Consider the following 25,123-nt stretch of genomic DNA (forward strand, 5'->3'; position numbering starts at 1 on the left):
TGGTTGAATTCCACACAGTCACCTTTTAATGAGATTGAAGGTCTTCTTCAGGTTCAGAAGGTCTTTGATGTTGTTGGCAAAGCAGCGTACAGTTCTTACTGTCACAGCCACATCCATGGAGAAGCTGATGTAGTCCGTGGTGCAGGCGACCATTTCTTCCATACTGTCACTGTGGGTAAGTAACTAGTAACTGGAATTCATGACCTAAAAAAAAGGTAATGTTACTCGATACTTTTTTGACAAAGTAACATGTAACTATAACTCATGACTTTTTAAAAATAAGTTCAACTTACTCATTTTTGGGGGGGAAAATAACTAGTAACTACCCAACTCACCAAACCCGTGAGCCCACGTCAGATTCACGATTCACTTGTTGGCGTGAGCGAGTGAGTCTATGTTCGCCAGTTCCCGTGTTCGAGCGCTTGGCTCGGCATTAGCAAGTGAGCAGCTCAGACAGGAACAGGAAGTGGAAAGGAGCGTTTATCTGGGTTAAGCATCTGGGTTAATACAGTCATACAAAATGCAGTTGGAGTGACAGTTGCACAATCATTACCATGTTACCTGCTTTCCTTTTGCATTTAGCTAGCGGCAGCAGGCTAAGTGAATGAGTTTTTGAATGACTCGGTCAATACTCGACCATCGCTATTGTAAACAAACATTCACTTTCCAAGGAGACATTTCGCGTGCTAGTTGTACCAAATGCTTCGCGATGAGGGAGGAAAAAAAAACATTGAGCACACAAAAACCTTATCAGCCACCTGAAACACCAGCGCCGCGGCATTTGAAAAGTGCAAAAGGTTTGGTGGAGACCTCCGTGGCGTCACACCGGCTGCTCTGAGCGTGTGCCCGACTACAGTGCACCTTGCTGGGCCACGCCAGGTGGCTCCTCCCGCTCTATACTCTGGTTCTATGCTCTATACTCTGGATAGTAGTGATGTGGTAGTAGTAATATAATATTTGATTAAGACAAATCAACAGGTAATTTGTCCCAGTCCGTCTTACCTCCAGATGTGCACAAATTACAGTCCAATCTAAATTGGAAAAAATTCAAACCATATCAGTCTTGAGAAGCAGAAGGTTATCAGTGTCTGTTTGAAAAAAAAGATATTATGCATCTCATTATTATTATTATTATATATTTAAATGTAATTATTTTATTATTTTGATATTTAGTACTAACCTGAATTTGTGTCTTTGGTTATACGTCCCTCACCACTTTGCACTTCAAATATCACTGCTTCACTCGTCATGGTTTTTCCAAATAAATTAATGAATAAATCATGCTGTTTTGTGGTTGACTATGACCTATTATTAGTTTTTAAAAAAAATAAATAAAATGTTATGTATTCTTGACCTAAATGAAGCATCGTTAACACAATGTTGACACGCAACTTTTACAATGATAGTTTTCCCTGCAGAAAACGAGTGCAAATGCATATAAATACATGTAGCTGAGAAATGAAAGGGGCACATTTAAAGTTACTTTTACCTTCATTGAAGACACAATGTCGCAGCGAGGTCAGGTTTTTTTAAACTGTAGCATTTGGCACGCTACGCACTTAGGGACGATCACAACAGACGAAAATCCACACTGAGGATATAGATGTAGTATCATAGCCAAGTTCATGTACTTTCATACATACAGTACTTGATTCCATACACCCTGTCCTGCGTTGGCAGTGAGCGTTATCAGCTGTAAGAGTTTAACCTCTGCTCTCGTTTTTTTCCAGCTGGTGTTATATAACATGTCCAAGTAGAGCTCTCTTTTTTTCCTCCTTGGACTACGTGAGAACACAGCAGGCTGATTTTTATGCAGCAAAACTTCATCATGATTTTGCACGTGCTTTTCCAATGCTTGGACTTTAGCAGCTGGCTGCTGTTTGCTTTTGCTGTGCTGCTGTTGACGGATGTGGTCCGAAACCGGAGACCTCACAGTTTCCCACCCGGACCCTGGGCCGTGCCTTTTGTCGGGAATGTCTTCACCCGAGCTGACGACAAATCATTGGAAAATGTGAGATGAACGGCGGAACATACTGAAAAGCTTCCCAGATAATTCTTGAATTTGTCCGTTGGTTGTTTTGGTCCGCAGCTCGCAAGGAAGTATGGCCCAGTGTTCAGCCTGAGGAGAGGCAGTCAGAGGATGGTGTTTATTTGGGGTTACAAGATGGTCAAAGAAGCTCTCGTCACCCAGCTGGACAGCTTTGTTGATCGTCCCTTCGTGCCACTCTTCAATGAGTTCTTTAAAGGCATCGGTGAGTGATGGAAAGTACCACAAATTTCTCCCACAGTCCAAAACCAGGCGTGTGGTTTGGTAGGGTTCTGAAGGATAAACCAATGTGACCGGATATCTGGTTTGACAAGTGAGAGATGCGCTGGCATCAGTAGCAGCCTCCTGGATGGATAAGAATTAGCCATAAATCCGTAGATGAATGGATTGTAGAGACATGCACTGGGTATTGCAAGACTAGTCCCTTGACAGTTACTCTCAGGAACACCATCAAATTAAAAGCCCTAAACAGACCCACCATCTACCAGTACGAGCCTGGAGTTTGTTTTTCAGAGAGATGCACCGAACAAATATGCACATTGGTATGAGCTCAGTAAGGTCATCAAATCTTACCTTTTTTGCATTCCCACATACTGTAGTATCAGCGTTGGGGAGCAAATATGAGGTGAAAGAAAAAGGGGAAAAATACAGTATAGTAGTCTATCTCTGCAGCGTGGGACAAAGGTAGGAGAAAGGTGTTAAAGGACCATCAAACAAAGTGTCCCTCGCTGGTCTACAGTGTATGTGGCCTGTGGCTGACTGGTGAGCAGGGCCCAGAGTCACCTGGGCTCAGCTCACTGAATCCGTGAACAGCATAAGTGATAAAAGATGAATGAATAATGTTAACGTCAAATTGTCACAGGCATCGGCATGAGCAATGGCTACCACTGGAAAAAGCAAAGGAAATTTGCCAACACTCACCTGCGTTACTTTGGAGAAGGCCACAAGTCACTGGAAAACTACATTAAAGTCGAATGTAACTTCATTTGTGAAGCGTTCAAAGAGGAACAAGGCAAGTCCTTTTCAGAGAGCTGTGAAATTGACTTCCAAAAATAACCGTATTAATCCATCATGTCCCCATGCTGCCTTTCCAGGAAAGCCGTTCAACCCCCAGCACACCATAATAAATGCAGTGAGTAACATCATCTCATCTGTGGTCTTTGGACGCCGCTTTGAGTACAGTGATGGGACCTTTCGCAAGTTCCTAGAGTTGGACAACGAGGCCATCGCGCTCTCCTCCTCTGAAGTTATACAGGTCATGGCCGCCATCGCCTCGACTCGTCTCCATAATGACACTCTGCCGTCTTGCAGCACCGACCTAAAGGGTTTGTTCCGCCCACAGCTTTACGACACCTTCCCCCGTCTGCTCAAGTATCTGCCCGGTCCCCACCAGAAGGTCCACGCCAACTACAGGGAGATCATGGTCTTCCTGCAGAAGGAAGTAGAGAAGCACAAGGAAGAGTGGAATCAAGAAGAACCCCGGGATTATATTGACGCGTACCTTGGTGAGATAGAAAAGGTGAGTTAATTACTATTATTTTTTTTCCCCTGCAAAGCCCCTGGAGTCTGATTCCAGCTACGGTTAGGACCACTATCCTATAGGACCATTTGAACTTCTAGCATAAGTTGGAGCGGCAGCAGAATGCAGCAGATGCAGGTAGCCGCATATTAGCTGTTTAACTTAACCAGACAAGCAAAATGACACCATGGTGACTTCTGTCAACACACATCCAACTCACAGTTCAACCTAGAAAACAATGCAACACATCATTCAGCTTAACCTCAATCACAACAGATCCAACTACACTGCGTCCACAATTATTAGGCAATTTGCATGATGATTATTAGTTTTATTTAAGAATAACAGTTCTCAGTTCACTTGGTCAATCCAAAATGTTAATAAACCTCAAAGTGAAAGTGAGGTTTTGTCTTTTATTGAGTATATCTCCATGTGCACAATTATTAGGCAACTATTAGTGTGCACAATTATTAGGCAACTCAAAGAAAAGCAAATATTCCCATCTCACTCATGTATTTTCATTTTTTACAGTCAGAATGATAAACACAAACTTTACAATTAAATATTTCTGACATTTCCAAAAATAAATCAGTGACCAATGTAGCCACCCTTCTTTTCAATAACACGGAAAAGCCTTCCATTTGTGGAGTCAGTTTCTTGATCATTTGACCATCAACTTTTGTGCAGCACCAACCAAAGCCTCCCAGACACCGTTCAGAGACTGTCACAATGAATGTTACGTTTAAGGGCCCACAAGTACTCAATGGGGTTTAGGTCAGGTGAGCAAGGAGGTCATGTCATTATTTTTGAAGACCTTTTTCAGACCGTTACTAGCTAGCCACGCAGTGGAGCACTTGCATTGTCCTGCATACAAATCATGGTCTTCTTGAAAGATGCACACTTTTTCCTGTACCACTGTGTGAAAAAAGTGGCAGCAGGTTTGGGAGTTGTGTTTGAGTCCATCGTCAAGCTGAAAAGGCCCAATAAGCTCATCTTCTATTAATTGCAGCCCTTTCCAGTACCCCACCTCCACCCTCACCTTGCTGCCGTCTGAGTTGGAGTGGCGCTCTCTGCCCATTGCTGATGCAGCCACGGGCCCATCCCTCTGGTCCATCAAGAGTCCCTCTCATCTCATCTCTAGAACACATTTGAAAAATCGGTCTTTAGATATTTCTTGGCGAAGACGCTGCCTTTCAACTCGTGCGTGTTGTTCAGTGGTGGTTGTGTTTCAGCCTTTCTTAGCTTGGCCATGTCTCTGAGTACTGAACAACATGTACGGTACTTCTGGACACTTCAGGTAGATTACAGTTCTGGAATATCACAGCACTGGAGAATAATGGCTTCCTGGAAGCCTCACGTTTGATTTTTCTCAAATATTTGGCAGTTAATTTGCATGTTTTTCTCTATAAACGTTCCTTGTGACCCCTTTGTGCACTTGCAACAAAACATTTAAAGGTTCTGTGGTCATGTCCTAATATCTTGGCAATTTCTGCAATTTCAAGAGTGCTGCATCCCCATGAAAGATGTTTTACAGTACTCGACTTTTCAGAGTCTATTAAATCTCTTTTCTGGCTGATTTTGCCTGAGGAAAAGAAGCTGCCTAATAATTGTGCACGCCTAATAAAGGGTGTTGATCGCCAAAGGCCACACCCTCCCTCAACACACACATGCACATCAACCCAATAGGCATTCAAGTTTATTCATCTTGGTGTTGGAAAATATGCATATAAAAATGACAATATGGTAAAATTATTGACTTGCCTAATAATTGTCACACAGTGTACTTTAAAAAAGTGGGAGGGCTCCACAACATCCAGGGGACTGTCTTGGTTGACACATCTCTTCAACATTGCGTGGAACTCGGGATTGGTAGACTGGGGTGGTGGTCCCCCCCTGAGAAGCAGGGTGAGCGGAGGGTGTGTTCCAACTATAGGAGGATCACACTCCTCAGCCTCCCTGGGAAAGTCTATAGCAGAGTGCTGGGGAGAAGGGTACGACTGATAGTCCAAACCCTGCTCCAGGAGATGCAATGTGGTTTTGGTCCTGGTCGTGTAACACTGGACCACTTCACACCCTTGCAAGGGTAGTGAAGGTGCATGGGAGTTTGCCCAACCGGTCTACATCTGCTTTGTGAACTTGGAAAAGGCATTTGACCGTGTCCTTAGCTGTGTCCTAGGAGCACAGGATTGGTGGAACGCTACTACAGTATGTGCCATTCGGCCCTTGTACAACCGGAGCAGGATCCCGGTTTACATTTCCAGCAGTAAGTCCAGACTGTTCCCGGTGAACGTTGGCCAAGGCTGCCCTTTGTCACCGATTCTGTTAATAATTGTTATGGATAAAATTTCTAGGCGAAGCCAAGACACTGAGGGGGTCCATTTTAGGGTCCTTAGGATCTCATCTCTGCTATTCACAGATGATGTGGTCCTGATGATTCTTGTCAATCTGTGACCTTTAGTGTTTACTGGGGCGGTTTGCAGCAGAGTGTGAGGCTTCTGGGATGAGACTCAGCACCTCCAAATCTGAGGCCGTGGTTCTCAGATGGAAAATGGTAGATTGCACCCTTTGGGTTGGGAGTGAGGTCTTGCCCCAGGTGGAGGAGTTCAACTTATTCGGGGTCTTGTTCATGAGAGAGGTAAGGCGTCTACAGTAATGTGGTCGCTGTACCGGACCGTCGTGGTGAAGAGAGAGCTGAACGGGAAGGCAAAGCTCTCAATTTACTGGTCGAGCTACGTTCCCAACCTCACCTATGGTCGTGAGCTTTGTTTGGGTCGTGAACAAAAAAGCAAGCTCGGAGTTTCCTCTGTAGGGTGTCTGAAGTTACCCTAAGAGATAAAGTGAGGAGCTAGATCGTCCGGGAGGAGCTCCGAGTAGAGGTGCCGTGCATCGAGAGGAACCAGTTGAGGTGGCTCGGGCATCTAGTCCAGATGCCTACTGGCCAATTCCCTGATGAGGTGTCGGAACACATGGCATACCCGGAGATATGCCACACTGGGAGGAGATCCAGGGCCAGACCTAGGACATGCAGGAGGAATTATGTCTCGCAGCTGGCCTGGGACGGCCTCGGTGTCCCTCCAACGGAGTTGAAAGAGGTGGATGGACACCATGAAATCTGAACTTCCTGATTACTGCATAAGGGATGCATAACTCGATACGACATACAAAAGCCTCTGCAAGATGTTGATGAGGAGAAAGACCCTCTCACTCTCAAAGTTCTCCCTTATCAGAAAAGAAACAGAATATTCCAGTCAAGTCTTCACTTAAAAAAACATACATCTGAATCTTTTTAATGTCTTTTGTGTCCAATAAGAATATTTTCTCTTGGCAACTTTGCAGGGGAAGGAAGACCCCCAGGCCGGCTTTGACATTGAAACCCTGCTGGTTTGCATCCTTGACCTGGTGGAGGCCGGCACAGAAACCTCCGCCACAACCTTGCGCTGGGCTCTAGTCTACATGCTGCACTACCCAGAGATACAGAGTGAGTCTGGGTGTTGCTTTTCAACCAAACCCTGCAGAATCTCCCAGTTCTTACTTCTGACTATCCCAGACAAAGTCCAGGCGGAGATCGACAGGGTGATTGGACAGGCTCGCCAACCCACATTGGCCGACAGACCCAACATGCCCTACACGGAAGCAGTCATCCACGAAACGCAAAGGATGGGGAATATTGTTCCCTTTGGATTCCCCAAGATGGCCAGTCACGATGCTACATTGGCAGGATACGTCGTCCCAAAGGTAAAACACCACCAAGGGATAAAAGCAGGATATTGGCTAGAACACCCAACTCCCTAACCAAGACCTCATCGTATCTTCTGATGACTGCTTTCCAGGGCACAGCCATCACCACCATCCTCACATCTGTGCTTCATGACAAGAATGAGTGGGAGACACCAGATATCTTCAATCCTCAACATTTCTTGGATTCAGAGGGCCACTTCCGCAGAAGAGATGCCTTTCTACCATTCTCAGCAGGTTTCACAACTCTCAAAGCAAGGAGCACTGGTTTCCATGGAAAAGCTCCAGCTGCTGTCCGTGTTTCTGCTTCCAGGTAAGCGTGCGTGTTTGGGGGAGCAGCTGGCCAGGATGGAGCTCTTTCTTTTCTTCACGGCTCTGCTGCAACGCTTCACCTTCACTGCCATTCCGGAGGAGATGCCGAACCTGGAGGGCGTGATGGGCTTCACGCGTTCCCCTGAAGAGTTCAGGGTGCTTGCCGTGCTACGCTGATGCCCTTCATCCTCTTCCATCTCATCTCTTCCACAGCAGCTATAAATCTCACTTTAAGTCAGCTTAGCATGTGCTGTCGTCTGCTGCCTACAATAAAAGTCTGCAAGGACCAATGAAAGATATATTACTATGCTATGCTATACTATGCTATATACTATGCTCACTTTGTTTTTTTGCAATTAAACTCTTTTGAATCCACAAATCCGTCAGGGTGTTGATGCATTGTCAATGCACTGGCAAGACACACATCTCACGATACTTAGTGTACACAACAATACGCTATCTTGTAAGGCAGCAGTGTCCAAAGTGTGGCCTGCGGCCCGCGGCACATTCTAGAAATATACAGTACTTTAACAAGAAAACTAAATTAACAAAAACAGCAACAATGGAAAAAAATAATGTAATATTATTTTAGTAGCATAAAGTTGAAATCCCAAAGGAAAAGTGCACCTTTTTAACGTTTCCCATCTTCCACAATCCTTATGTGAGACATGAACACACATCTTTCTGTTTTCTGTGCGTTCCAAAGATGTAAAAACAGCTATTAAAACACCTCCAAAAACTTCCAACGAGGTTTTATGGTTTTACATTCATGCTGTGAGCATGGAGTTACAGCTACAGTATTTTGCTGTGTTTTTGTCTTTTTAAGCATTAATGGAACTTCCTTCCTGGGTGCATTGATTTCACATAGCAACATAGAAAGGAACGCTACACCTAGCATTAACCTTTCCAAACTCAAAAACAAAAACACAGCAGCAATGGCAGCAGCGCCAATATGTTGCGTTACCTTGTGAGCGACTGTGTAGTGAAGCTAGTCGCTAGCCGGTGTAGTGTGGCAAGGTGTCACTACACAAGGAGTGTAGTTCTTGGGCATAACAATGTTAATAGCAATAATAATAACGGTCACTTTAGCTTGGTTAATATGCAGGTCACATTATGTAAATGTAGCGTTCTTGGCATTTTTTTTTTGTTTTTTTCAGAAGGCTTTATCAGCGGAATAGGTGTGTCCCATTACGTGCATTCTTAGCTGCCTCTTTTTAGCTGTTTTATATCTTTAAAACGCACAGGAAAGAGAGACATGTATGTTCATGAATAAAGTACATACAATTCATGTCTCACATAGGGATTGTGGATGATGGGCAAAATTCCCAAAGAGTGCGCTTTTCCTTTGAGAGACGTTCTTTTTTTCAAGTGTTAATCTGTCTTCAGTATTTCAACTCAAACATTATTTTTCCTCATATTACCAGTTTATTCTCTTGAAACTTTTTTTCTCGTTAAAATACGACCTCTCTCTTAATACACTGATCCAAAAAATTAGAGGAACACTTCGAAAACACATCAGATCTAAACTGGGGGAAAAATGATGTTGAATATCTTTCCTGATAACAAGTGGGTGATGTATTAGTAACAAAATGATGCCACATCATTTGATAGAAATGAAAATGATCACCCTATAGAGGGGGGAAATCAAAGACACCCCAAAAATGAAAGTGAAAAAACAATGCAGCAGACTGGTCCATTTTGCCAAAATGTCATTGTAGCAACACAAAATGATTCTCAGTAGTTTGTGTGGCCCCCACGTGCTTGTACGCATGCCTGACAACGTGGGGGCATGCTCCTAATGAGACTACGGATGGTGTCCTGGGGGTTTTCCTCCCAGATCTGGACCAGGGTATCAATGAGCTCCTGGACAGTCTGAGGAGCAACCTGGCGGCGCCGGATGGACCTAAACATAATGTCCCAGAGGTGTTCTATTGGGTTTAGGTCAGGTGAACGTGGGGGCCAGTCAATGGTATCAATTCCTTCATCCTCCAGGAAGTACCTGCATACACTAGCCACATGAGGTCGGGCATTGTCGTGGACCAGGAGGAACCCAGGTCCCACTGCACCAGCGTAGGTTCTGACAATGGGTCCAAGGATTTCATCCCGATACCTAATAGCAGTCAGGGTGCCGTTATCTAACCTGTAGAGGTCTGTGCGTCCTTCCAGGGATATGCCTCCCCAGACCATCACTGACCCACCACCAAATCGGTCATGCTGAATGATGTTGCAGGCAGCATAACGTTCTCCACGGCATCTCCAGACCCTTTCACGTCTGTCGCATGTGCTCAGGTTGAACTTGCTCTCATCAGGGAAGAGCACAGGGCACCAGTGGTGTAGTTGCCAATTCTGGTGGTCTATGGCAAATGCCAATCGAGCTCTACGGTGCTGGGCAGTGAGCACAGGGCCCACTACAGGACGTCGGGCCCTCAGGCCACCCTCATGGAGCCTGTTTCTGATTGTTTGGTCAGAAACATTCACACCAGTGGCCTGCTGGAGGTCATTTTGTAGGGCTCTGGCAGTGCTCATCCTGTTCCTCCTTGCACAAAGGAGCCGATACCGATCCTGCTGAGGGTTGAAGGGCCTTCTACGGCCCTGTCCAGCTCTCCTGGAGTAACTACCTGTTTCCTGGAACCTCCTCCATGTGTCCAGGTACCGCAGTGATACCCTGGTCCAGATGTGGGAGGAGATCCCCCAGGACACCATCCGTAGTCTCATTAGGAGCATGCCCCCACGTTGTCAGGCATGCGTACAAGCACGTGGGGGCCACACAAACTACTGAGAATCATTTTGAGTTGCTACAATGACATTTTGGCAAAATGGACCAGTGTGCTGCATCGTTTTTTCACTTTCATTTTTGGGGTGTCTTTGATTTCCCCCCTCTATAGGGTGATCATTTTCATTTCTATCAAATGATGTGGCATCATTTTGTTACTAATACATCACCCACTTATTATCAGGAAAGATATTCAACATCATTTTTCCCCCAGTTTAGATCTGATGTGTTTTTGAAGTGTTCCTCTAATTTTTTTGAGCAGTATATTTTGCTTTTATTCTTGTAAAATTACAGCTCTTTTTTCCATGTCTGCTGTTCCAATTTTTCAATTATTTTTGATTAACGTTTTAACTTTAGTTTTGTTTGGTTCTCATAATATTACAACTTTAAAAAAAACATCTTTCTTTAACACTCAAACTCCCAAGGCAGTCATTTTGACTGTTTTCACAATTTGCAAAGTCATAACTCAGTTTAAAAAAAAACTAGGTACCCATAGGACCCTGACTTTTCCTAAATGTGTGTATATTTTATTCTAACATTGTTTTATCATTAAAATTTCAAAACACAAAAGAGATCTGAGTGTTACTACCTCAAATGACCACAGCAGTCAAATTGACTGCCTGCTTTTTACAGGGGGGTCATATTTCACTATTTGCTACATTTTTCCCGCCCTTCCTCCTGCTCTATTGGCTGTTTGTTTTTTATGCTCTGTGATGCTAAAACCTAGCTATAGCTTCACTCTAAACCCAAGAGAGACAAAAATGACAAGTAGAAAGAAGGTGACAGCTATGGAGGCTTTAGCCTTGCTTCAGAGAAAATGGTTGCAGTTGGAGTTTGCATGTGTAATTGCAGAGAAGTGTTGTTGTGTCAATTCAATCAAACACTCCATCACTATAGTTTTCATTTAGTGTCCTGATGTGTTTTTTACCTATTCCACCAATTTATTTTTAGATCTTTTTAATGATAATCCAAATTATATACAAAGAGTCAAAATGACTGCTATGGTCATTCTAGTAGTTGCAGAATTCTGGTAGACCGAGTGTTAATATTTCAACTTTATGCTCCTAAAATGACGTTATTTTTCCTCATATCACATTATTCTCGTAAATTTACGACTGCCTCTCGTTAGATTGCAACTTTTTTTCCTTGATATTTTGACTTTATTCTTGTAAAATGACTGTAAAATGTTTGTTTTGACAAGTCCCGAGCTGGCAGCCTGGGTTGAATTGGAGGAGGGATGTGCACGTCTGTGCACGTGTTCAGTCTGACACAGAGCATATAAGCGCGATGCCGGTGAATCAGCACAAGCACTGCAATCAAGCTGCTTGGCTGCTCTACCATGTTGGCGTACCCTTTCTTCCTGGGGGTTAACGTCTGGGGGGTGCTGCTTTCAGGTCTAGCTCTTTTCCTCGCGGTGTGTTTTCTCAGCAGAAAGGACCCGCCCCACTTTCCGCCGGGACCCCCAGCTCTCCCTGTCATCGGGAATGTCTTCAATATTGCCATCAATCAGTCTCACACGTACCTGACGCAGGTAAGATGCATCCAATAACGTCTAACTAATCCAATAATAAGCTTTATGACGCCACTCAGACAAAGTCAAACATCTCCACATTTTTGTGAGTAGCGTGTTTACATTTTGCCTCTTTGGCATTTTGTGAAGCAGTGCTGAGAAGCTTATATATATTTCAAGAAGAAAAACTGCATCTCAGCTTTGTCAAACAGGTGAAAAAGCCTGTTATTAGAAGCTCCAGCATACCAGTGGCACTAATGAGGATGGATAGTATCAACTTTGCTCTTTTATTCCCCCAATTTTTCTGTTTTCTTTCCAAATATTTCAACTTTTGTCTTAAAAAAATCTTCATAAATGTTCTTCTCATAATATTATGACTTTATTCCCATAATATTATTACCTTTTCCCCAACCTAATTTTCAAAAAATGACAAGTTTGTTTCTGAAAATATTACGACTATTAAAAATAGCTTATTTTTACTTTGATATTTTAACTGTATGCCACAAAAACTTTAATTTTCCTCATAATCTCAAGTTTATGCTACTAAGGCTGCAAGTTTTTTTTCTGTATAGAAGATACCTTAGTTTTCTTAATATTTGGAATTTACTCTTGTCAAATTACTGTTTTTTCAATTTCTGCTGTTTTTTTTTATTTTACAAATATTTCAACTTTCGTCTTAAATAATCTTCATAACTTTTCTTCTCATAATATTATGACTTTATTCCCATATTAGAACTTTTTCCCCAACCTAATTTTCCAAAAATGACGACTTTATTTTGTTTTGTTTGCTTCTCAAAATATTAAAACTTAAAAAATATCTTATTTTTTCTTTTATATTTCAACTCTACAATATGCTACAAATGCTACAAAAACAACTTTATTTTTCCTGATAATATTACGAGTTTATACTGGTAAGATTACAATTTTTTTTCTCGTTAGAATACAGATTTTTTTTCTTTTATATCTTTGTCAGCAACCTAATTTCCCCAAAATTACAACTTTGCTTTTTTTGTTTTTCAAAATATTGCAACTTAACAAAAAAGAACATCTTATTTGAATATTTTCAACTTTGTTACAAAAATGCTATTTTCGTAAAATTACAACTTTTTCCACATTACAACTTTTTTGTCTTAATATTTTGATTTTTTTCTTGTAAAATTAGTGTTAATTTTTTCTTGTTTAATTATATTTTTAGAATGTGCCACAGGCCATTAAAAAAACCCAAACAAGCACGCCCCCAGGCTGTAGTTTGCATTCCCCTGCCACGTATGAGGCGCATGCTAACAAAGGTGCTTCTTCATTCACAGAATGGGATCCAATTACGATTAGCTGTAATGTGGAATGTGCTGAGAGGTGCTGTTGACAGCTTGTCCAACAGGAACGTATTGTTCTTACCAGAGTCACACGCTAGACGCCACGACACCATTATTCTCTGTTCCTGCGTCCGCAGCTGGCCGACACCTACGGGGATGTGTTCCGCTTAAGTCTGGGGAGAGAGAAGTGGGTGTTTGTGTGCGGCTGGAAGCTGCTGAAAGACGTTCTGATCACACAAGCTGAGAACTTTGCCGACCGGCCCCACAACCCTGTGTTAGCCAGGATGTACTCTCGAAACACAGGTGAATCCCACAGACCCTCAAAGTCTACCACAAACCCACACCCACCCACACACACACACACACACATCAATTACTGCATTCATATGATAACAACAGGGGCCACTAGGGCTTTTACTACAGTGGAAACTTCTGCCATGAATTCATTCCAAAAGGGCCAACGAACACAAAACCGTACAAAAACCGAGACTGACCTGCCAACCTTGAAGAAATTTTGAGTACCCCCCCTCCACTCTCCCATTTCTCGTGGTTCCAGACTCGACTGTGATAAGTGAAATTCCACAAAGTAGGATTTATTATTTATAAATGGAATATTTTGATAGTTAAGAGCATAGAAAACCTGTTTACACTCCTGCGTAAAATTAATACGCAAATCAAAAATCGATACTTTAGTCATTTGAGGTAATGTTTGTCATAAACGTTTGTCTGTTGAAACGATGACCGATCATAAACGGAGCCATGTGTGAATTGTAAACCAATTTTTCATTGTTATAGTAGTTCTTAATAATTAATCATTTAGTTGAATAGTTTTTAGTTTTCTTTTATTATTTAGAATCCCATTTTTACATATTTCATACAATTTTGTCCTGTGTTTTCTGTTGTTGTATATTAGCTTGGTTATATTGTAAATCACTCCGCTACCTCAATATACTTCAGGGTTTAAAATAAATAACTTAAATTCGTTTTTTAATTAATTTACTTAAATAATTTATTTCAATCAATAAATTAATTAACGTCTTTTTCAAGATATGCAACATTTTTAAAGTTTACCAGAGACATCAGGTGAATTTGTACAAAGTATCTTATCGGATCGGTGTTGCCGATACCAGCCTGAAATTTACTCAGTTCCGAGTCGGACACAAAGTCAGTGGTATCGCACATCACTACCGAAGAGAGTAGACGTAAGAGAAAATAAGATATACGTAATACAGTTAGCGTTCGGAGCGTCACGTTATCACAGAGTACTTCCTGCAGTGGCTACTGTCTGATCAACGTGACATTACTGACACCTAGTGACCAGTGTACAATACTACATATCATCACAAAGTCTTTGAATGCGTCTTCTGAATGCCTTATATTTGCATTGTACTTCATTTCGCCATTTTTATGCTTGAACATTCTTCATTTAGACAAAAAAGTACATGACATTTTCTTAAATATGTGTATTTTATGACTAGGCCGTAGTCAACCACAAATCAGTGATGGTTTATTAACACATTTTTGAAAAACTGACAGAGTGAAGCCGCAAAATGGTGAGGGATTATTGTATTTACGCACACACACATACATACACACACACAGCTTTGTGTTATTAGTATCAACATTTCATCTTGTTGTCTTTACATGATTCTTTTTATTGTATTTTTTTTGTTTATGTGCCAGGGGCCAATAAAAAACGAGTCATGCACCCCTGATGGACACTGTGAGCAAACCCAACTCTCATCAACTACTTAGCTTATTAAAGAGGAGAGTGGAGTGTTCCTGCAGCTGGAACCAGTCGATGTGTTACAACTAGGGGTGCACGATAATTATCAGGCCGATATGAGGGAATTACGATGTCCATCCATCCAGTTTCTTCCGCTTATCTGGGTCCGGGTCGCGGGGGCAGCATTCTCAGTAGGGAAGTCCAGACTTCCTGGCCACCTCTTCCGGTTCCACCGGGAGGACACCAAGGCATTCCCAGGCCAGCTGTGAGACATAATCCCTCCAGCGTGTCCTAGGTCTGTCCCAGGACCTTCTCCCGGCTGGGCATGCCTGGAACACCTCACCAGGGAGGCGTCCGGGAAGCATCCGGACAAGATGCCGGAGCCACCTCAACTGTCTCCTCTCGATGTGAAGGAGCAACGGTTCTACTCTGAGCCCCCACTGGACAACCGAGCTCCTCACCCTATCTCTTAGGGTGAGTCCAGCCACCCTACAGGAGAAAATAATTTCAGCCGCTTGTATCCACGATCTCGTTCTTTCGGTCACGACCCAAAGTTAATGACCGTAAGTGAGGGTGGGAATAGAGACCACAACGGTCCGGTACAGCGACCGCATTACTGCAGACGCTGCGCCGAGCCGCCTGTTGACCTCACACTCCAACCTTTCCTCACTCGTGAATAAGACCCCGAGATACTTGAACTCCACCACCGGGGTAAGACCTCATTCTCAACCCGGAGGGTGCAATTCACCCTTTTCTGACTGAGAACCATGCCCTTGGATTTGGAGGTGCTGAGGGCCCTGTCACACCTTGACGATTTAGGCAGCGCATGCTTGACGTGATCCTTTTGATGGCATACATTCAACTGCCGACATTTTTTTTTTCAACTTTGGGCGTATACATAGCGTATTCATAACGAGGTCGACGTAAACATGACGTATTAGTAACTTATATAGAACGTTTCTATAACTTATAGACAACTTATATCAACGAATGCGTAGCGTGTTGCCGGTGTTCACAATTTATGCCCAACGCCCAACGCCTGTCACACCTTGACGATTTAGCCAGCTTACGCCAATGTATGAAAAAATACACTGGCGTACGTCCAATAAGTTATGGGTAAGTTTTGTATAAGTTAAGAGCACGCTGAAGCACGCTGGCATACGTCACAGTACGTCCAAGTCGTCCAAAAATTTTGTGCACGCACAAAACATTTCGACGTATGTCAACGTATGATTAATACGTCCCGCATCCGCGGGCAATAAGTTATTAGCGATTGTTGATGCTCGTTCACACACGTTATTTGTAAGTTACGTACAAGTCAAAATATGTCAAGTGTCACGACAAGTGTCATTCATATCAAAGTTGCGGGCCACACGAATATTAATTTTTCATATTAAGGCGGGGGCTGCAAACTATCGTCCTGGGGGCCGCGAGTCTGGGACCCCTGGTGTAGGCTGCATACGCTACCACTCATGTATTTGTGACTCGCTAATGCATTAATAAAGTTGATAAAAAAATCAAAAGTTGGTTCCATTCCCAGTGTCAGTGCCCTCTACTGGTGAAGCTGCAAACTTACCTGCAAATACAATAACAACAGCCTTCATCTTCACTCGCCAAGAAGACAGTTCTGTCTCAAGGTATGTTGACGTATTTTGACTTGTACGTAACTTACAAATAACATGTGTGAACGGGCGTCAACGATCGCATAACTTATTGCCCGCGGATGCGGGACGTATTAATCATACGTTGACCTACGTCGAAATGTTTTGTGCGTGCACGAAATTTTTGGATGACTTGGACGTACTATGACGTATGCCGGCGTGCTTCAGCGTGCTCTTAACTTATACAAAACTTACCCATAACTTATTGGACGTATGCCAGCGTATTGACCAATTTTTTCAGACGTTGGCGTAAGCTGGCTAAATCGTCAAGGTGTGACAGGGCCTTGAGTCTCTTCCCAGAAGCGTCACACTCAGATGCAAACCGCCCTATTAATACGATGCCATGCCAATAAATCAGATAACATTAAAAATAGCTATCGTAAGATCCCGAGCTCACATTCCCTTTCCGAGACAATTCGCATGCTAGTTGTACCAAATGCTCCGTGACGAGCGGGGTAAAAAAACCCCATCAAACAAAAACCCTTATCAGCCACCTGAAAGAGCAGCATTGCTACCACACCTGGGGCTTGTTGTGCCGCCGCCTTTGAAAGTGCAAAAGGTAGAGACAAATAATAATGGATTCGATTTTTATAGCACTTTTTACAAGGTACCAAAAAGTGCTTCACAATTATTCATTCACTCCTCAGTCACACACTGGTAGTGGTAGACTACATCTGTGACCACAGCTGCCCTGGGGTAGTCTGATGGAAACGTGGCTGCCAATTCGTGCCTACGCCTCTCGGACCAGCACCAAACATTCATTCACATTCATTCATTCACGTGTCTTGCCCAAGGACACGACAACAGTGACTGGGTGGCGGGAGCGGAGCAGATCGAACTGCCAACATTCCTGTTTCTGGACGACCTGCTCTACCTCCTGAGCCACTGATGCCTGGTTCTCCTGACCTCCATAGCGGCACACTGGCTGCTCGGAACATGTGTCCGAATATAAGTCCACCTGTGCGCCACTCTATACTCTGGTTCTCCTGATAGCAGTGATGTGGTAGTAGTTATGTCATGATATTTGTTTCGGAAAAATCAACAGGTACAGTTGGTCAAATCCTAAACTCACAAACCACAGATAAATTTATATTTTTTTAAAATAGACAAGAAAATTGGTACCGTATTGGTCTTGAGAAGCAGGAAGTTATCGGTGTGGTTTTGACAAAAAAAAAAAAGACACCGTGCATCTCTAGTTACAATTATTGTTACTGCACAAATTGGCACTGTCATACCTTCCCCTAATACACACACGCACAGCACGCGGTACTTGAAGGTCCCACCTGGTTGCTTCTGCCTCAGGAGGGCTTTTGTGCAGTAATGGCAAGGTGTGGAGGAGGCAGCGCCACTTCGCCATGGCCACCCTGCGCACCTTTGGCCTGGCAAACGGCACCATCGAGCGCAGCATCTGTGAGGAGGGTCAACATCTGCAGGAGGCCATGGAGAAAGAGAGAGGTAGCAGGACAAGAGACTAAAGACGACCTGTATTATTATTTCTTTATTTGAACAAAGACTGTTTTTACTCTCAGGTGAAGCCTTTGACCCTGTGGCCAACTTGAACAGTGCCGTGGCAAACATCATCTGTCAGATTGTGTTTGGGAAAAGGTTTGACTACAGCGACCGCAAGTTGCAGAAACTGCACACCTGTCTGGCTGAGATGATCTATCTGGAAGGTTCCGTTTGGGCTCGGGTGAGAGTCAAATGCCAGGAAAAAAAGAAGTCAATCTGTTTTAGTCTTGATTAAATTTAGCAAATGCTCTGAAGATGATCTTAAGAGTTTGTCATCCTGCACGGAGAGGTGTGTTAAGCAGCAATTGCTGGGTTAAGCAGCAATTGTTGGTTTTCAACCAGCCACATACACAACCATTTTGTTTGTGTGATATTTTGGACAGTCGAAAAGCAGTGAAAGCTTATCTCAGCATCAGACATAATGAAAAGAATGACTGCCCATCCATCCATCTTCTACCGCTTATCCGGGTCAGGTCGCGATGGCAGCAGCCTAAGCAGGGAAGCCCAGACTTCCTTCTCCCTGACCATTTCGTCCAGCTCCTCCCGGTAAATCCTGAGGCGTTCCCAGGCTAGTTGAGAGACAGTCTCTCCAACGTGTCCTGAGTCTTCCCTGAGGCCTTCTACTGGTCGGACGTGCCCTGAACACCTCCCCATGGAGGCGTCCGGGAGGCATCCTGACCAGATGCCCAAGCCACCTCATCTGGCTCCTGTCAATGCGAAGGAGCAGTAGTTCTACTTGAGTTTCTCCCGGATGACAGTGCTTCTCACCTTATCTCTAAGGGAGAGCCCAGCCACCCGACAGAGAAAACTAATTTCAGCCGCTTCTACCCACGATCTTGTCCTTTTGGTCACTACCCAAAGCTCATGACCATAGGTGAGGGTAGGAACGTAGATTGACTGGTAAATTGAGAGCTTTGCCTTTCGGCTCTTCACCACAATGGACCGATACAGAGTCCACATCACTGCAGACGGCGCACCAATTTGCCTGTCGATCTTGCGTTCCATCCTTCCCTCACTCATGAACAAAACTCCCATGCACCCCCAAGGACCCTGCCGAGAGGATGAAACCCACACTGCTCCTCCTGAATCTGAGATTCAACTATCCAACTATCCTCCTCTCCCGAACCCCTGAATAAACCTTACCAGGAAGACGGAGAAGTGTGATCCCCCGATAGTTGGAACACACACTCCGGGGACTACCACCCCGGTCTGCCCATCAAGAAGTACTGCCCGCAATGTCCACGCGATGCTGCAGAGTGGTGTCAACCGAGACACGCCCACATCATCCAGGGCTTTAAGGAACTCCGGGCAGATTTCATCCACTCCCAAAGCCCTGCCACTGAGGAGCTTTTTGACAACCTCAGCAACCTCAACCCCAGAGATAGGAGAGCCCACCGCGGAGTCCCCAGGCACTGCTCCCTCATTGGAAGATATGTCAGTGGGATTGAGGAGATCTTCGAAGTATTCCTTCCACCTTTCCACAATATCTCAATATACCAGCACAACTGGTACTGACCACCTTATAGCCACAGCTCCGATCATCCTCCTCAATGTCCGCCACCTTGAAGGTGTGTGTCCCACCTAGTCTTTGAGCATGAACTGATGAAGTCTGCTCGGATGAGAGGCAAAATGTCTTCCAAGACAACCTGAACAGTCCAGTTGCAATCGATTGAATGTCCTGAAAATACAATGACCTGGATGAATGAGAACATTCACAGGCAACACACAATGTGTTGAGATGCAAGAATGAAAGTCTTCGACCTATCAAATGACACCAGTTTGGCATTTTTGCAGCTCTACGATGCATTCCCAGCACTGATGAAACACCTGCCCGGGCCTCACAATACAATGTTCAGCCACTTCCGAACCCTGCAGGATTTCATCAGTTCTGAGATAAAGACGCATAAATTGGATTTGGACCCCAACAACCCACAAGACTACATGGATGCCTTCCTGGTGGAGAGTCAAGTAAGAGGATACAATGAAAAAGGTGCAGGAGAAGACGAGAACTGACCTTGTGTTTGTGCAGGACCAAGCAAACTGTGAACTGGGTTTTGATGACAACAATCTGGTTCTGTGCTGTCTGGATCTGTTTGTTGCTGGGACTGAGACAGTCTCTAAGACGCTGCAGTGGGGCCTCATCTTCCTCATCAAGCACCCTCAGGTCCAGGGTAGGTGTGTATGTTTTGACTTGTGAAAGAATACTACATCAGAGGTGGATATACGGTAGATCTATGCTATTTGCAGGGGTTACATAACAAGACCCCCCGCCAATCACAAATAAAAATGCCAACTTTTGGCACAAAGCCTGGATTATGTTTTGCCGCATCGAGGTGCCATCGTACTCTACGCCAGCTCACTCCTGCCTTTCCAAAAGCTCCTGCTAGCTTGATGTTGACGTTCTCCTCTGATTTCAGATCAACATTTGCAATAAAAGCAACTGTTATTTGCATTGCCAACTGGCCCTTGAAAAACAGAATGTATATGTACATAATATTTACAAACACAACTATGGGCCCCATATTGATGCACTTTGTCCCGGAATACCGTGAAAGTAAAAAGTAACATGCTTTATTAACAAGACAAAAACAAGAAGGAAATGAACATTTTGAGCAGATTCCAGCTTTTATAGCCTGTGATCTTAAACTTTTGATCAGCTGATAAACAGCCTATTTCAGTTTAATTATTGTTTTCAATAAATTACTTTTTCAACGTGCTTTTTGTCTCACTCCCCCTTCTTGTTTTTGCATATTGTAGCTCTGCTTAAAACCTCATTAAGATCCAAATGTGCAAAATGCAAATTCTAGCAATTTTTCATCTGGTCTTAAGATTTTGATCAGGAGTGTATTAGGCCTGTCACGATAACAAATTTTGCTGTCGATAATTGTGCTACAAATGATCACCGATAATTGATTTTATCTACATTTTTTTCATTGTCATCAGGTGTAATTCACATTTGAACCACCAGATGGTACTCAAGTATAGTGTACGGTGTGAAACGTTACCTTGACACACAAGCTGCCTGTATGTCTGTTTTTGCAATGTAGCCAGCAAAACTGTCTGTGAAAGCGCACCATTTTGCACTGTTTTGTTTACATTTGCCGACCAAACACCTCAGTAAGTGCTGACTGTCAGGACGAACTCTGCTGCCCGAGGCATCGCCGTCTGTAGTTTTTTTTTCCCAGTTAGAAAAACGTCCGTGTCGGTCGTCTGTGTTCATCCGCTCACCGCGTTCATTCTGTTTAAAAGCGATATATTCCCACACTGGAGCATTCGCCTCAGAAACCATCGCTTCTGTGCCTTCATTCATGTTAGCGTATGCTGCCTTATGAAGTTGCTCCCAAATGCTGATACTATGTGGGAATGCATAAAGGTAAGATTTGATGTTGTTCCTGCCTTAGTTTTACACAATACATAATAAGATAAATGACATTGCTATAATGCAGTGGTCCCCAACCTTTTTTGACCCGCGGACCGGCTTGTGTTCCCACAAATCTCCCGCGGGGGGGTCGCACATTATAGTGATCTAATTTATCTTATTTATTATGTATTGTGTAAAACTAAGACATGAATAACATCAAATTAAGAGCACAAAATGAATGCCGACCCACCATCCACCAGTTCAAGTTTCAAGCCAAGTTTTTCCAGAAAGATGATGACATGGCTGTTTGATGTGTGTGGTAAAAGGCAGTGCGCTAGCATGAATTAACTTGAGACAAATGTGCACATTAGCACTCAGTAAGTCATCAAAACTTACCTTTAGGTGAAAGAAAAATGGTAAAAATACAGTAGTAGTCTCTCTGTGCGGCATGAGATAAAGTTAGCACACGCACAATGGACGTGCGGCAAGTGAGACGGATGTAACAGAGAATCCGGCGACTTTTCAAAATAAAACAAAAAATGAAATAATGTAAATTATTTTTTCTTTCTGTGCGGCCTGGTACCAAATGGCCCGGGCCATGGCCCGGGGGTTGGGGACCACTGCTATAATGTACATAAGTTTTGCTAAACAGCCTATATTCAGAATAAAATCCAAAAGTCATTTTAAAAAATGTAATTTTTTGTTGCTAATTTGCGGGGATGCAAATGCTGAATGGGGAATATGTGCGGGTCCCACTGAACCTGCTTTTCACTGCTGCAGCGGAGACATAGCCATGAATTCATCAACATGTCAAAGCCAGCTTTTTTTTTTCTCTGTTTCTCCTCCAAGCCAAAGTTCAGGCGGAGATCGAGCGAGTGATCGGGTCGACTCGCTGCCCCATGATGGCTGACAAAGCCAACATGCCGTACACCAACGCAGTCATCCACGAGATCCAGAGGATGGCCAATGTTGTTCCCCTCAACGGACCCAGAGTGGCCACCAAAGACACACAACTGGGGGGCTACGCCATACCCAAGGTGCATGGGTGTTCCTGGTAATGCCACCTTCAAAAACATGGCAGACGACCCTGGGACATTCAGGGTCCGTTATGACAGAAACAAATGAACACAACAAACAGCGTTGACATTTATAACGTAACATTTTGTTTTGACTTGCATTGTTATTGTGCCTTGTGCAGTGATTGTTTCTACACCAGGAGGGCCCAAAACGACAAAAACAGCACAAACGGACAAAATCCCAAATTTCACAAAAATAAAGTCAAAATATTCTGAGAAAAAAGTCATAATTTTACAAGAATAACGGCGTAATATTAGTAGTATAAAGTTGAAATATTAAATACAAAATTCTTTTTTAAGACATAATATAAGAAACAAAATAAAATAAAGTTAAGAAAGGTAGGCTGGTAAAAAAAAAAGTTTGAATATGGAAATAAAGTAAATGGAAATATTACAAGAAGAAAATTAACTATTTAAGAAGACTATTTAAGAAGAAAGTTGAAAATATTTGGAAAATGAAAAAGCATAAGCATAAAGTTGAAATGTTAACAAAAAAAGGTTGTTATTTTTTTTCAAGTTGTACGTTTTATGAGAAACAACCAAAACGAATAAAGGTGTAATTTTTTTGGAAAATTAAAAGTTAAAAAGTTATGTTACATAAAGTCAAAATATTGTGGGAATAAAGTCATAATTATGAGAAGAAAATTACAAGAAAAAAGTTGAAATCAAAATTTTAAAAAACAAAAAATGGAAAAAAAAAACTTTAATTGAATTTTACAAGAAAGTCAAAATATTAAGTGAAAAAAAGTTGTATTATAATGAGAAGAAAAGCCACAATTTTACGAGAATAAACTGATAATATTATAAGGAAAAATAGTCATTTTAGTAGCATAAGGTTGAAATATTAAAGAAGAAAAATATTTTTTTAAACTCTTTAATATGAGAAACAAAACAATATAAAGTTGTCGTTTTTGTCGTTTTGTATTATAAGAAGAAAGTGAAAAGTAGGGGAATAATGTCATAATATCACAAGAGAAGAGGATGCAGAAGACGGGGTTAGATGGAGGCAATTGATTCACTGTGGCGACCCCTGAAGGGAAAAGCCGAAAGGAATGGAGAATGTCACAATATTACAAGAAGAAAATTCACAAAGATTATTAAAGAAGAAAGTTGGACAATTAAAAAACAAACAGTAAAAAAAGGGGGGGGGGGAAGAGAAAAGAGTGAAGTTGATACTAATAATAGGCTTAAAATAGCAAAGTTGCATCCTTTCATTTTTCACTATGTGGGAACCCTTTGGATACCCCTGGTGTACACTGTTTGGCTGCTAGGCTGGAACCTATCCCATCTGATGTGGGGTAGACTTTGGAGTGCTCGTGTGATTGCTGTGCGAGCAGCTGAGCATCTTGTTGTGTTTCCAGGGAAGCAACGTGCTCACCATCCTAACCTCCGTGCTCTTTGACAAGAACCAGTGGGAAAGTCCACACACCTTCAACCCAGGACACTTCCTGGATGCTGATGGCAATTTTGTGACGAGGAAGGCATTTTTACCTTTCTCTGCAGGTAAAGCTAACACTGAAGAAGAAGAAGAAGAAGAAGAAGGAGATGATGGTTATTGTTGTCTCGTGTGGCAGGGAAACGTGTGTGCATGGGAGAGGGTCTGGCCCGGATGGAGCTCTTCCTGTTTCTGGTCAGTTTGCTTCACAAGTTCACCTTCTCCACCTTGGATGGAGTTGATCTGAGCTTCGAGGGAATCGTTGGACTCACGCGCACTCCTTACCCTTTCAAGATCCACGCCAAAGCCCGCTGAAGGCTGGCATGACTCTTTTCTTTAAGGCCTCTGCACCTTTCAACAAGTCCAATTTAAAAGCACAATGTATCTCAACACCAAAACTTCATTTCTGGATCCACAAATGAATGAAAATAGAGTGAAAATCATCCATGTCTATTTAGTTAGTCAGTGGCTGACACAGCAGCTACAATCTCTAATCTAGACATAATTGAACTGTCTAAAATAGCACATTTCTTAATCCACACTGTAATCATATAATGATGGTTGCACATGACTTACTGACAACATACCGTAGCCTCCAAGGCAGGCAAAAGTGTATAATAATCTCTTATCACTCCACTTGATATGTCGATGTCACTTACTGACGCTTACGTCGTCAGTCATGCCGTTAACTCTGACATCAGTCGTTTACTGATGATGTGAGTTAGTTGTAATAAATATGTTTTCCACCTGAAGATGCATGTTGTGCTAATGTGAAAGAAGTGATTCTGAATCCCGGATGGTCGTGGAAGATACCACCCCATCAGTTCTCCTCCATTTTCATCTCTGTGGTAAAAAATCCACACACATATATTTTTGTTTATACTTATCACTGAAAACAATAGCATGAATCTACTGTATACTGTATTTACTCCATCCATACAGTATGTATAGGATATATGCTAGCATGGATAGGACCTTTATTTACACTGGATAAAACCTTCCTGCAGGGAGAGCTCTGGTAGGAACACGTCTCAGCTCCATTTCAGTGGTCCACAACCGTTTTGGACCCACGGCCCGGCTCGTGTTCCCACAAATCTCCACGGACCGGGGTGGTCATTTATCTCATTTAGTATGTAATGTGTAAAA

At 42.9% G+C, this 25,123-nt stretch overlaps 1 protein-coding gene across 1 annotated transcript; it reads left to right on the forward strand.

Moving 5' to 3' along the window:
- The first annotated feature begins 1,717 nt into the window (after positions 1–1,717).
- On the forward strand, positions 1,718–24,729 carry LOC129188876 (uncharacterized). The gene is made up of 18 exons (XM_054789990.1): positions 1,718–2,011; positions 2,090–2,252; positions 2,910–3,059; positions 3,142–3,302; positions 3,390–3,566; positions 6,903–7,044; positions 7,114–7,301; positions 7,397–7,538; positions 7,615–7,778; positions 11,708–11,917; positions 13,347–13,512; positions 17,899–18,051; positions 18,126–18,286; positions 19,900–20,073; positions 20,135–20,276; positions 22,316–22,503; positions 23,904–24,045; positions 24,117–24,729. The coding sequence occupies exons 1-18, from the start codon at positions 1,811–1,813 to the stop codon at positions 24,290–24,292; spliced, it is 3,000 nt and encodes a 999-aa protein (XP_054645965.1). The 5' UTR covers positions 1,718–1,810; the 3' UTR covers positions 24,293–24,729.
- Positions 24,730–25,123: the final 394 nt, after the last annotated feature.

The sequence above is a fragment of the Dunckerocampus dactyliophorus genome, chromosome 10, assembly GCF_027744805.1.
Source record: "Dunckerocampus dactyliophorus isolate RoL2022-P2 chromosome 10, RoL_Ddac_1.1, whole genome shotgun sequence".
NCBI classification, from domain to species: domain Eukaryota; kingdom Metazoa; phylum Chordata; class Actinopteri; order Syngnathiformes; family Syngnathidae; genus Dunckerocampus; species Dunckerocampus dactyliophorus.

What these genes read in the sequence shown, in the direction of transcription:
- LOC129188876 (XM_054789990.1), top strand. Translation starts at nt 1,811, where the DNA reads ATGCAGCAAAACTTCATCATGATTTTGCACGTGCTTTTCCAATGCTTG. An exon ending in CTTTCTACCATTCTCAGCAG is followed by an intron (nt 7,539 to 7,614) that starts GTTTCACAACTC and finishes TTCTGCTTCCAG; the next exon opens with GTAAGCGTGCGTGTTTGGGG. An exon ending in CCTTCCTGGTGGAGAGTCAA is followed by an intron (nt 20,074 to 20,134) that starts GTAAGAGGATAC and finishes GTGTTTGTGCAG; the next exon opens with GACCAAGCAAACTGTGAACT.